The sequence below is a fragment of the Chaetodon auriga genome, chromosome 2 (genome assembly GCF_051107435.1).
Source record: "Chaetodon auriga isolate fChaAug3 chromosome 2, fChaAug3.hap1, whole genome shotgun sequence".
NCBI lineage: Eukaryota > Metazoa > Chordata > Actinopteri > Chaetodontiformes > Chaetodontidae > Chaetodon > Chaetodon auriga.
The window spans coordinates 8,064,328-8,078,423 of record NC_135075.1 but is presented as its reverse complement, the minus strand read 5'-3'; the positions used below and the strand labels follow the sequence as shown (position 1 = coordinate 8,078,423).

Here is a 14,096-nt window from a genome sequence, read left to right as displayed (position 1 = left end):
GTTTTTAATATCTTAAGTGGCATCTAGAGGGCTTATTGGTTGTTTTTCAGACATGGGGGAAAGACCTGGGTCATCCATGTTGCTATGCTACTGCAAAAACGAACATATTAAAAAAAAAAAAAAAAAATCTGCATCCATGTTGTTGAATTTCTTACAGAATGCTGACCTCTAGTGGAGAACAGCAACAAAAGCCTAGTCGGTCAATTTACACAGCAGCCATAAGGGAAAATATTTGACATAAATCAGTGGCAAATGGCAGAGTCTGAATGTTTGCAAGTCAACAGCATGAGAACAAATCTATAAACAAATAAATATTTTAATTTATTATACTATCTCAAATACAAGCAACAGGGTGATGTCAGATTGCTCTGAGAACATTGTGGTCAACCTTGTGCCTTACAGAAGTATGATCCCAAGCACACAGAACAATCACTACGCTGCAAAAGAATTAAAAGCTAATGTGGGAATGCATACCTACACGTATTTACACATGGACTCTGCGACTGCAACAGTAGCTATGCTATGTGGCAGTAAAAGAAAGCTAACGTGCCACTGATTTACATGGATTTTACTCATTTGAGTAGTATCTCTGCTTTTTGTGACTCCTCCTTCAACACTGTAGTCAACATAGTTAGACATGGACATGGAGGAACTGACATTGCATTTATAATGTCTACATTAATACCAGCTGGACAAAAAAAAAAAACATCTGGAAAAGACTCCTGTAGTGTGTGAACACATCAGTCCAGTATTGTTATTTAATTCAGCCCTAGCCTGTGCCTTTATTACACTGTGCTTTGGTATTCGAAACCTCTTACTTCAGTTAATCTTGAACAAACTGTTTTAGGTCTTCTTTTTACCATTGTTAGCTAGCTAGCTAACCTGCAAGGCAATGTGGTGAACCACTGGAATGCTAATTAGCTTCTAAGGGATATGTAACAAGTGCTTGTCTGGCTAGTTAGCACTACAAAAGCTGTATCACCAGTGACATCTGTTACAGTGAAAAATACAGAAACTAAATGCTTATTCAGCACTTTTAAAGACCAAGTTTGGAAGCTCTCACTTTAAGCAGCTATTGTTGCAAAAGTGACAGAGCTCCAATATGGCTGCCCAAAGGCTATGTCAGTTGAAAGCATCTCATTACCACGTTCATGCACATAGACAGGAGACAGTATATCTGTTTCAGGTGTTTTGTGGTAAGAGACACTGTTGTGCTGTGGCAGAGGTTTTTTGTGCTCTTGCTGTTAGCACCGATACCAGTTTAGAGCTGAGGGAGAAGGAACCGTGGATCAGGAAGAGACTGAGCCTGAGTCTTCAACATCTGTGGAGTCGTATTCGTCAGCAGACTCTGTGAGGGCTGGGTAGGGCCGCGGTTGGTCCAGGTTGACGTAGGTGACATTCAGACTGATGTAGTGTTCTCCCTCCAGGCTGGACAGGATGGTGGAGACAGCTGACACCAACGTAGCAAAACTGGGCCTCAACTCTGGATCGGGGTCCCAGCACTGAAGCATAATGCTATACCTGGAGAAAAAAAAAAACATGGACAGACACTGTGTTACAGTCTGTGTCTGAGTAACACTGGAATGGCCAAATCACTATAATATTGACTAACATTAAAATAATGTAGGCTACTAAGTACTTTCATATCTCATTACCATTTTACACATTCCTGAAACTGGAGATGTACTCATGTTAAAAGACGGAGTGTTTTTGTTTACTTCTAACAGTAAGCAGAAGTTCATAAGGTGATGTGTTTTTGATCTGGCTGAGGGCACCCAAGCCCACCCACACAAGTGTCTTTAGTTATTATGCCTGATTAGACCTCTTCTGAGGACTGTGTGGGCATGTGCAGACCATGCTTGGTGAACCTGTCTGGCCCACCCATTAGCTTTGTTGCACTAGAATGAGTAAGAACGCCTCTGTGGGTGTATAGGGCCTTTAAGTCGTATTAAGCCGTGACTAAACAGGTCAGCACCAGAAATGAATGAAGTTGTCCTGAGCATCAGTCAGTCATAGGACCAGCTGTCTTCTCATCTAACTTTCAGAGCTGCTTTCATCATGACAGCGAATAAGCGAATTTCCCAAAATGTCTGGCTCTTTAATGTCCAGTGTTGGTGTTCTACATGGGTCCCTGTGTGACACTCCATGAGCTATTAGCCCATGTTGGATAGATGACAAGGCCTCAGTGGACAAGGGGTGTGAATGGTTGATTTATTCTTGATCAATCTTTAAGTTGGTGGGCAAAAGATTACAGCCCAACCGATTTATCATTAAAACAGCAAAAGCATGTTGGCTTATTCCTTGGTAAGTCCAGTGTGTGTATGTGGTTCTACCTGTGTGTATGTGTGTGTGTGGATGGGTGTGTGTGTGTGTGTGCCTTGTAGACATACACATTAACTCCCAAACGGCATTGCTCAACCATGTTGGAATACCAAGTGGTGGACAATTTACGTGTTTAACACTCCTGAGCGACCATTCGAACATCTTGTTATCACTAGCTGGACTTTGTCCCACCGACTGTTTTGTTTCCACTTTGTAGATATAAATCTATGTCAGTAGTATCACAGCATTCATATTCATACTAATGTGAAGTTTTACAATGGATATAAAATAAGCAACAGCAAACAAAACTGAAATTATTCTTTAGATTATTTTAACAGAGTGAGCAACAAAATGCAGTAACACTTGAAGGGGTGAGCATAAAACTGACATGACACTGTCATATAACCATGACATAACACCTGTTATGAACCAACGGAGGCCAGTTTGATGATAAGGAATACAGAACAAAGCTGGTCTCCTTGCTGGGCTTGGCTCCTGGCACCCCAGGGCTGAGTCACCTAATAGGACTGCTGGCTGCATGGCTAACCATGCTAACTAGCTAACAGCAACAATAGGTAGCAGCAATTATTTACCAACAAATCAAGCTGTCTGTCCATCAGGAAACTCCATAAATCATGTCAGCAACATTATTCCCTGTTGTAAAACTGACATTTTATTGACCAGTCCAAATTGTACCACTGTAGCTGAGGTCAAGGAAAACATTCATGACACAATCATCATGTTCTTATGACAGCCAATGTCAAAACCAACCAAATATGACAGTTCAGTGTCATGTCAAAGTTGTTAACGCTGGCACATCTATGACATGGTTATGTTGTCATCTACTTTGCATTAAAATTACATAACTGATGGAGCGACATGTCATGTCAACAGTCATAAAGTCTCCTCCATGTTCATGAGGTGTCATGTCAGTCTTATTCACACCCCCTACACAAAGTGTGACCCATAATGCTATTACTTCTACTACTTACAAAGGGTCAGGGCAGTACTGAGGCTGGGGAAGCCTCCTGCCCTTCAGTAAGTAATGTGTTATGTCATAAGGGTCCACCTCCGGGTAGGGGCTTGCTCCTCTGGTCAGCATCTCCCACATCATCACACCAAAGGACCACTGCATCAGGAGAGACAAAAGTTAGAGCAAGTACACTTGTATGGACCTGAACTCCCAATCAGTATTGCATTTTGCAAATACATTTTTAAAAAAAAAGTTTAAAAACTTATGTAGAACTTCTAAGGTGTTAAATACAGTGAGTTTTGTCTCTCTCACTCTGCTTTGTGGAAGATGTGTGGAAGAGTGAGAAAAAACTGTACAGCCCTGAACACAGACAACATGGTTCTGACAAAAATAAGCCAAGTGGCAATCATTGTAAAATGCTCCCTATCAGTGTAAAATGCTGTGTGCTTTATGGCTTGTAACCCCTTAAACCAAAGCTACATCATCTGCAGCTTTTCCTTTTTTTTTTTTTTTTTTTTTTTTTTTGCTTGTTACATTAAATGTTTTTAAAGGCTTAAGAGGTTTTTTCTCTGCTTCCCTATAGATATATATTTACATAATTACATAACTACTGTCCTCCCTTGCCAAACAATGCTATTTTTCATAATCTACCTAATACCAATAACACATACATCACATGAAATATTAATTTCCACCCCTACAAACACTGACAAGTATCCCTCAGTACCCAAAAGCTGACAACTACTGCAGAGACTTTGACAAAAGCAGGTCTTCATTTCCTCACCACATCTGACTTGGAGGTGAATTTCTGTGTCTGCAGACTCTCGATGGCCATCCACTTGACAGGCAGTTTAGCCTTCCTGTGATCCTGAACACTGTAATACTCCTTATCAAAAACATCTCTGGCCATGCCAAAGTCTGCCACCTTGACTGTATATGACTCGTCCAGCCTAAAGACAGAAAGAGTAAGATGATATTCTTGTTGCAGAACATTGGAGCTGATTGCTGTGATCCAGCATACTCTAATAAATTCATATCATGAAATATCTCTTACACTAAATCACAGAAAAATTCAGGCCTAATGGGAGTGAATAAATTGCTTTATCTTGGCACATTTCAGTGACTCACATGCAGTTGCGTGCTGCGAGGTCTCTGTGCACAAATTTCTTCTGGGCCAAATACTCCATCCCCTTGGCAACCTGCAGCCCGAAGCCAATCAAATCTTTCACGGTAGGATTCTAAACAAATCCCACAAACACATGACAAAAAAACGGACTTAAAACATTTGTAAATGCTACAAGGTTTGCTTGGTAGTAAACATATGGCTGTACATAAATCATATGATTCATTTCCACTGTTTTAACATAGCTGTCACACCCTCTTCTCGCAGCGTATGAAGTGCCGCAGGTCCCCGTGTTTCATGTACGGTAGCACCACTAGAGGGAGCCCTTCGTGTGGCAGGAGGATGCCGAGCAGAGACAGCACATTACTATGGTGGAACCCCTTCATTATGATACCTTCCTTCAGAAACTGCTCCACCTCCTCGACATCTGTTATTCCTAGATGACACACACATAAACATTATGGACTTTGATCTAAAAGCAGAAAGTGGCACCTTTTAAAAGTAATGTTGAATAATTACTTTTAAAAGGGAATCAGAACACATCCTAAATCCTGTGGCAGCTTGTTCAACAACAGAGCTACTATAGAAATTCAGTGCGTTCCTAAGGTGTATATACAGTATCAGCACTCAAGATGCAAATTTTACTCACTATTCAAAGACTTGACAGCACAGTGGATTTCTCTGCTGTTGTGGTCAGTGAAGTAGCCATGATAGACAGTGCCAAAATGGCCTGCAGAAAAAAACAAAATGACTTACGGATATGACAGATATTATCTTGTACGAGGGTAGACAGATATGATCTTGCACAAGGCTCCATAACAAGTTTTGTGTTCCAAATAGAGACAGCGGGATGGCTTACCCTTCCCTATGATCCGGTGGTGCTGCACAAGAAGCATCTCAGCGGGAATGAGAACATCCTTCACCTCCTCCAGCAGCTCTGGCCTAAAACTGGAGATGGAGATCTTCTCTGGGGGCATGAGGGGAGTGAGGGAAGGATCTATGCTGCCTGCAGCGTAGGCCCGGGTGGGGAACACCACCGACCCCACCAGAGGTGTGGGAGGACTCAAGGATACTACTGGTGAAAGTCCAGAGAGAGAGAGATATTAATGAGAGTTACAAAGGTATGTGTGTCAGTAGCAAATTAGGTGTACAGCATTCAAGTGTCGTATGATAAGTGCTTAGCTACTGTCACCTCTCCTGTAGTCCCCGACAGGTGACAGCTCCACATTATTTGTACCAGAGCGGTTAGCATTGTGGGCCAAACGGGTCTCTACCATGGAGGCTGAAAAACATTTCACAACACTTTTTAATCATCAATCCCTGGAAAAAACAACTGTACATCCTATGCAACACCGGGGATGTTCTAGTTGAAAGACGGCAGCAGATGGATAAACAGGACTGACCAAGGTCCACATGCCAGACAGGAGCCTACCTTTCTTCTTCTTCCGTAAGTGTTTCATGACAACAAAGGCCAGCACCGCCCCTGCCACCAGAGCTGCCAGGATCCCCAGAACAATGCCCACCATGTAGTGGTTGCTGACCCTCACCACCGTGCCAACATTGTGGACCTGCCCGTTGATGGAGATCTAAAGAACCAAAATCATACACAGTGAATACAGTTATTATTGCATTCATCTCAATCTTTTTCTTCAATGAGAAAACATACTGTAAATTAATTAAGCTTCAAGCAATTTACACTGAGACTGGTCGTGTTTTCTGTCACACGTGGATGACTTTAAAGCTCTGACCCCGTGTTTAAAAGCATAAGTCTAAATGCAGACAAAGTTCAAATTTATTTCTGCATTGTCTCAACTGTATTGTTAAAATTTCAGCAGTAAGTTAAATGAGTTATTTCGTGTTTGATGTTTCAAACCTTCTTCAAACACACAGCATGCGTATTCAACAGGAATTAATGTGACAGATTTTTAGCAGTAGAGGGTTAGCAGCAGGTGGTTTTTGTTAGTGCACTTGCACAATGTACAATAATTGTGGGTGACAAGCACATGTGTGACCTGGATCTCGGTGCTGCATGCCAGATCCATCCATCCGTCAGTCAGTTAATCATCATCTAAACCTCCAGCCTCACTAACCTTCACTGGCAGTCCCTCGCTGGGAATGGTCATGTTTTTGGGGATCCTGCAGGTGATCTCATTATCCAGGACTTTAGCGTCACAATTAACACCTGCCACCGTCATAATGATGGTCATGCAGGAGCTCACCAGGTTCAGCTTTTGATGCTGTGTACAGAGAGGTCAAATCAAGATCCAAGACAAAATGAGTTCTTTGAAAATCTGTCATATATATTTGAAAAAGAAATTCATTATGTCATTAATTCAAAAAGCAGAGATGTCTCTTACATGTAATGACACTTCATCAAACCCAGGGTACAAACTCAGCACGTGTCCCTCTGTTTCAAAAGGTATGGGCTCGCCGTAGGGGTGGTAGGAGAACTCTTTGTCCCAAAGTCCCACCGCTCCATCCATGTCAAAAGAAAGCTCTCCTTCCTCTGTCTCATCCCTGGGGAACACAGGAGAGACACACTCCATCCTTGTGGGCAAGGATTTGCCGATGCACTCCTGAAACAAAACAGTGTGGTCACACTTTAATGCTCAACCCAAACAGTAAAATGTAAATATATGTATTTAAAGCGGAAAGCGAGTTATTGTAAAACTGTACTAATTAAAAGAATAGATTGCTTTTCAGTGTATCTACTGTACAATTATGACGAACACTGTACCCTTGTCACAGGTTTCAAGTGGCTTTCATTGGGTTTAAAGCGGATGATGGTGCGGTAAACAGAGTCCAGGTTCTCCCCTTCAATCACAATCTTTGACCCCCTGCAATTCAGATGAATGTATGAGGTTACATTTACATAATGTCTGAGAAAATAAAAGCATTTTATGGTACGGTTAAATTTCTCATATGAGAAAATGTTTTGTGCATGTAATATTTTTCTACTTGTGTGTCTTTTGTTTTTATTCAACAGATGGATTTCGACATCAAGCTACACGTGCACAGCAGCTGTTTGTGCTGGAGGCCTACCTGTCAAAACTACATGCTGGCAGGACAGCTGTAATCTTTGGATTTTCTTTGTAGTAAAACACCTTTGTGGTCAGAACAGGAGACTTGTCGATGAAAACGCTCAGAGGAACGTCCCTCACTTCAGAGATGTGCTGGGACAGACAGATGATGGAGGACACATTGCCTTTGGGCTTTGTGACTCTGTAGAGAGACAGAAGTATGTCAAGTACAAGCCATAACAGATAAACTGCAGGGAAAGATTCATGCTTTTTTATTTTGCATGTTCAATAAGACAACAGTGACAGTAGAGCATAGTTCTGTTCTGAGTCAGTCTTTGGATGCCAAGACTTTTCTAGGAGTTAGCCTGCAGTCTCCCAAACCATAATTACTCTACCCACAAGTTGGAACATGTTGACTTAATACACCTTGGCAATAAAACTGTTCTGAGCAGCAGCACATCTTCTTAACCTCCAGAAAGTAGGGCAGAAAGCACAAAGCTGTAAAACAAACAGTTTACTTAAAAAAAAAAAAGTGTGATGAGAGAGAACGGGTGAGGCCAGATGTATTTCCAGACCTCTTTATAGGACAGGGCACATCATTGAGAGTGACTTTCCTCGTCTTCCCAGCATCCAAATGAGGTCCAGTTACTGTGATGAGTGTGCCCCCAACACGAGGCCCATAGTTGGGCTGAATTTCTGTGATGTTGGGAATCTAGAGGAACAAATTATTATAGTATTATGGTAAACAAACATGTTTGAAAAGTGGTTACGTAGATTAAATAGCTTATTTGAACATGCATAGCTTGTATGTTGTAGTGAGGATATCAGTAGATGATAATAGCAAAGATTACCACAAATGTAAATCCCGGCATTTCTGCGTTCCCATCAATGGAGTAGCGTGCCTCCACCTTGCTCTCATGCACCTCCACTGTAATGTTGACTGGTTTGGACAGCTCAGTGGCCCCGGAGCGAATCTTACACAGCAGGCTGAAGAGCAGCACAACAAAAGGCTTGGCTGAGTGTGTCGGTGGTACTGCGACACCAGTGACAACTGAATCTCAAGATAATTCAAAATTCTTGGACTTTAAACAGTTGTGTCAACAGGCGAGTGTTGCTGCTAAAATACAGCTTTTAAGTTAATTCAATCATGAAATTGTCTTTATAGAATTAGCTTGAATATAAAAAAAAAAAAAAAAAAATTTAAAGCTTAAATGTATTCCACTTTTTTAGCCACACTTGTTGCATAATTACTACATTTCACCAAACCTATAACGACAGTGTTATAGACATTGTTGGTGTCTAGACTAATTTTAATTGTCAGGCAGTGTATAAGAGTTTGTGATACCAATAGCCTTGATAAACCCAATCAGAGTGCAGCAAAGACATGTTCTGTTTTCTCACTTTCTCTTTCTACTGGGAAAGAAACTGCAATTCCTTGTATTTAATGCCCACCCTTAGGATTTTCTCGCCCTTTGAAAATAAAATAGAAACAAAATGACTTAAGTGTGAACAGATTGTACTTGGAACCAAAATGAGATCTGCAGGGTTACTCACTGTGTGCTGTTGCTTTTGGCTGAAAGCACAGTGCAAGCAGTCTGTCCAAGTCGGACCTGGTGGGTTCTGGAAGTGATGGCGGGTCTCATGGGGGACTGGAACTCCCATCCACACACCGTTAGCTCTGTTTGACCATCAGGGGGAGCAGTCCGTGGAAAGAACTGCGTCAATAAAGCACAATATATAGTACCAACTTGAAATGAAATGTTTTTGTTAGTTGCATTGAGAGGTGTTTGTATCCCTGCTTACAGAACAAACCTCACCCCTGTGATCCCTGGTGGGCAGGACTCGTTCCTCCACCGACTGTGACACTCGCTTTCCCAGGTGCACACTCCAGAGCACCAGCCACAGCCCATGAACTTAGGGGCTGTCAGACACATGGCGCAAGTCAGAAAGTGTTGACAGCCTGGTCCTCTCTGGGGCACCTGGATCATCTGAAACAGAGTTTTTAAGGTTGCATTTTCAGTCTTAGGAGAAAGATGCCCAGCGCTATTTCATTATTAATGTGGCTATTAACATACCCACTGAATGAAGTGACCTTAATATACTCCTTAATAATTTATTCCTTTCATGCAAAGAAAGGCATGTAAACTGATACTGAGCCTCATTCAGCACCAAGCTGTTTCACAGGTCACACGGACGGCTACCAGTGTGGAAATGAGGTCTAATAAAATAATCTCAACAACACATGGTTATTGTCCTAATGTCTCATGCACCACAAGACCCATGTGATTACAGATCCAGTATCAGCCTCTAATATCCACCCTGCCCCAAACTACAAAGACATACGAAGTTTATAGATTTTCTTTAGCCACATATTCATCCTGTGGGTCACAGAGGTCACAAAATATCCCAGCATGCACTGGAAAAAAGGCAGGAAAACACCCTGGACAGGTCTCGAGAGCGCCACGAGGTCATGGACAGACAATCAGTCACGCTTCCAACTCATTTGTAATTGTAATGAAATCTCAGCTGCGTGTCTTTGAACTCTGGGGAGAAAGCTAACAGGAGCCATCAGATGACAGTAATATCCACCAAGCCTTTGTATGTTTAGAAAATCTGCCTGTTTTACTCTCATTTAAAGATATGGGGTTACTTTACCTTGTCTCCAACCACAAAGAGAAGATACTCTGACGAGTAAACAGCAGCAATGGATGAGACCCTCTGGTTTTCTACCAAGGAGTAATTGGCAAAGATAATAGGGCTAGACCTTGTCAGCACAAGCTGCAAAGACAGACACAACATATGGTTATTAATATACATAAAAATACCAAAAACGGATGGTGAAAAAAACTTGTAATTTTACAAATCGCGCTGCATACCTGCAGCAGACGTCCAGTCGAGGTGCCAATATGGGCTACGGTCTTGTTCTCTATGGTTGTGACCAGCAAAGATGTGAGCAGGACGTCAGTCATCTGCCTGTTGAAGAGGTCCACTCTGTAGTAGGGCTTTGACACCATAGTAGGATGGTCTCTGCATGTCGCGTTGTTCTCCATGCTCTGGTACCACAGCCATAGGCAGCAGAGGACATGACGATGAGACAGAGGCAGAAGGCGAGGCAGAAAATACACTCAACATTACCTGTGTGTGTGTGTGTGTGTGTGTGTGTGTGTGTGTGTGTGTGTGTGTGAAGACTTGGGTTAAGGTTAGGGTTAGACAACTCTATGTAATGTCATCAAAAGTGATGAAAACCTAACGTGTGTGTATGTGTGTGCACATGTCATGATGGAAAAATGTGGTCCTGAGACACCTACTGTAGCAGGAAATACCATAGAACTGGTTTTCAGTTTTGGCCAGTGTTCTTATGTCTGTCTGTGGACATATTTGTCAAAGTATCACAACTCATGTAATAATGTTGTAATGACCACTGAGTACTCATGGGTCACAACGTTAAGATGTTGATGTGCCTTGCAGGTGTGATCCCATCACAGGCATATAATATAATAATATAATAAGCATATAATGCATTAATGCGTAACAGATGGAGCTTCTATTTTGTGTCATTCACACAAAATTTCCAGCATTCAATCAAATTTATAAAGGAGCTTGATGATAAGATTAGTAGCATGTTGTCTTTTAAAAATGCACAAGCGTCCTAAGACAGGCCCAGCTGTTGGCTTCTAAGGACGTGATATGGGCTGCACTGGTCTCCAGGTTAATAACGAGACAAAAGTCCCTGCACACCAGAGGCACAAGGTAAATCTGTCATCATGACAATCATAATAATTTGATCATTTCATAATTGAAAGGCCATGATACATTATTATTTGCTGCATTACTGACAGTAGGATTGTGTGGATTGTCTGTTTGATTAAAGGGAGTCTTCATGTTAACCCTGACTACTATCTCCAAGGTAAACATATCAAAACAAAAAAGAAATTTTAGGACTGTGTTCCTGGCATATAAAAGTGGAAACAGGAAACTGGGAATCAAATTAAATGGATGTAAAGCAACTATTGGAAGACATACATCCTCCACTGTCCTGTCTCATGATGTGCTACTAGAGCTTAAGGAAAAAACAAAAACAGCATTGCAATTGAATGAATCATTCACCTCCAAATCCTCAGGGACATGAAGTCTTGGTTACAATTCAGTTTTCTTGAACTCTAACAATCAAATTCTACTGACCTCAAAATAAAAAACATCATTATTTGGAAAGCTTACAAATACATCATTTCATCAACCAAGCCAAAGATATTAAGTAGGTTTAAAGGTTGAGATACTGTCTCTACAATGACCTTGAGAAAAAGTTTTTTTCTCTTACACAATACATTTTATCCTATCCTGTCCTAAATTTTCATATGGCAGTGAAAGCTGAAGAGCCAAACGTGGCATGTGATCAAAAGAATGGCTCATATTGAAAAAAAAGTTTACACTACATTAGTCAATCTAATGTTCCACTACTGTCTAAATAATTCAATGACGTACTAAAAAGCAGAAAAGCATAGTATTTGTGAGGCACAGATGACATTGTTGGCTCAAAAGATGTTTTGAAATGCTGAGAAATGGAAGAACCAGGATTTCAGATTGTTGGACTACCCTGCTGGCTGGTTAGTCAACACTGAGAGCAGCCAAGAGCAACAAAACAGAAGGAGCCCCAGGAGAAAAGATCACTAGTCCAAATAGAAAGTGTTTCTCTGAAGACAAATACAAGAAAGAACATCCAAAAGAGAGCATTCAAACTCCCCTTTTCCTCTGCTGTGAACCTGCTGGAAACAGATGAAATCAAAGCCAGTGTTAATTTTTCAGCTTTCACCTCACAGTATTGTTTCTGAGTCACAACATCTGCTTTCTTACCACAAGTCCACAGACTCAACATCCAAACTATGAAATCATAGCTGCAGTAAAAGCAACTCAGTTCTGGGAATTGGCTAGGATTTACTTTTACTAAACAGGGAATGGGAAGTCTTACACAACCTCCCAACCCCCCTCAGCCATCACTGAATAACTTAATAGACTAGATTATGGGAAATATGGTCTGGAAATAAATAGCAGTTTTCCCAAGAGAGTTAAGACAAGAGACCAACAATATCATAATCTAAGTCGTATATACATGCGTGTTAGCGGACCGATGGGCTCACCTCATGTGGACAGCTCTCACAGGGCTGGAAATGGCAGAGCCCTCTGGAGAGCTGCTCTGGTCCGGACTCGCAGCAGTCATCCACCCCGTCTACGATTGCTTTGTTCACGTTGTCCATGGGGAAGGCGCACAGGGCCGAGTCGTGCTCCGTGACCCCATTGTCATCAGTAACAGCAAAAACCCCGTAGAGAATGTCATCCTCCTCCTCTGCCCCTAACTCCTCTGCCAGCTCCCTGCCTGCCTTGCCAAAATGGGCTGCCTGGACCACATTGTACACCACATCCTTGTAGGGTTCACTGGCTACATTTCTCCTGCGGCGTTTTGGTTCAAACCGACACTCCAGGATCACCTCACGATACCTTTTCATTTCCCATTCATTCCGTGGGAGACGGCCCAAGCGAGTCTGAAACGGAGATGAGTCCTGATCGGGGCTCTCTCTTTGAACTGAGAGGAAGTAGACAAACTCCTGAGTGAAAAAGCTGTAGACATATTCAATGTGATATGTCCTCCGCAAGCCCGGGAGAACAGTCAGGCCACGCACATCACCATAGAAACCATCTTCCGTGGCCAGCGGTCGACGCACTGATATAGATTTCCTTCCGTAACGCTGGGTCACGCTGTCATTGACAGTGTTGGCAACAAAGAAGTAGACTGTCTGACCCTCTTCAACCATGGTGACTTTGGTGCCAAGAGGGCTGGCCACACAGTCTGGACAGTAAGCAGCAGAGTTGGAATCCTTTCTGAACAAACACTTAGAAAGAGAGGGTGACTCTCCGTTTGCGTTAAGTTGGTGGAAATAACATACGCCATACTGAGAACTTCCACAAGAGTATAAATACATAAAGAGAGTATCCAGCAGTAAGACCTGATTGTCTGTGTCCTCGAGGAAGTTGGGATCCTTGTCAACGTTGCACAAATCGCATATGTGACACTCTGGGCTTCCCACCGGCCCAGTGCGGAGCTCCCACACCTTCTCCAAGCTTCTGTTGACGGCTTCGATCACATTCTGAGAGGCTACATACACCTCCTGGTAAAACGAGTTGTTGACTATGTTCTGGATGGGCCCCCGGGCCTGGAAGAAGGGCATGGTGTAAACCACAGAGAAGTTGACAGGGTTGGGGACAACTGAGGAGCAGTCGGCCGAGGCAAAGGACAGCAGAGTCTGGAGCCAGACACATGTCCCCCACTGTGTGGTCCAGTGGACCATCTCCACTGCAGTGGGCACAGGGGCCAGCAGCACAGACAACGTGGGGTTACCTCCAGGTCTGTTGTCGAGACAGGCACATCCTTTAAACCAGCCGCTGATACCTGAATGAAGAGAAACCACAGTGATCACATCATTGAGAAGTTATCCTCTACAGCACAAATATGGCACAGCATAAAAATTGTTTGACCCTGAAAACAGTTTTAAATGCTTTCTTTAATCCACTTTTCAGGCCTTTCAACCTCATCTAATGGTCTCCCAAAGCACACTGAGTTTTTTTTTGTTGTTTTTGTATTTTAAAGAGGCAGATTTTTTGTGAG

General features: G+C 42.4%; 1 protein-coding gene across 2 annotated transcripts; it reads right to left on the bottom strand.

Moving 5' to 3' along the window:
* Positions 1 to 298: 298 nt before the first annotated feature.
* mst1rb (macrophage stimulating 1 receptor b) lies at positions 299 to 13,864 on the bottom strand. 2 transcript variants are annotated; one of them, XM_076756803.1, is made up of 20 exons: positions 12,574 to 13,864; positions 10,315 to 10,491; positions 10,094 to 10,216; positions 9,256 to 9,426; positions 8,993 to 9,153; positions 8,290 to 8,425; positions 8,014 to 8,150; positions 7,461 to 7,640; positions 7,156 to 7,255; positions 6,776 to 6,994; positions 6,509 to 6,655; positions 5,851 to 6,004; positions 5,611 to 5,700; positions 5,278 to 5,493; positions 5,068 to 5,148; positions 4,673 to 4,854; positions 4,424 to 4,533; positions 4,080 to 4,245; positions 3,315 to 3,451; positions 299 to 1,521 (listed from the first exon to the last, which is right to left on the bottom strand). In XM_076756803.1, exons 1-20 carry the CDS (start codon positions 13,777 to 13,779, stop codon positions 1,290 to 1,292), a joined length of 4,125 nt encoding a protein of 1,374 aa, XP_076612918.1. In that variant the 5' UTR covers positions 13,780 to 13,864; the 3' UTR covers positions 299 to 1,289. The 2 variants fall into 2 exon arrangements, with proteins under 2 accessions (XP_076612918.1, XP_076612927.1); XM_076756812.1 differs by having other exon boundaries at positions 5,278 to 5,490.
* Between the last annotated feature and the right edge of the window lie 232 nt (positions 13,865 to 14,096).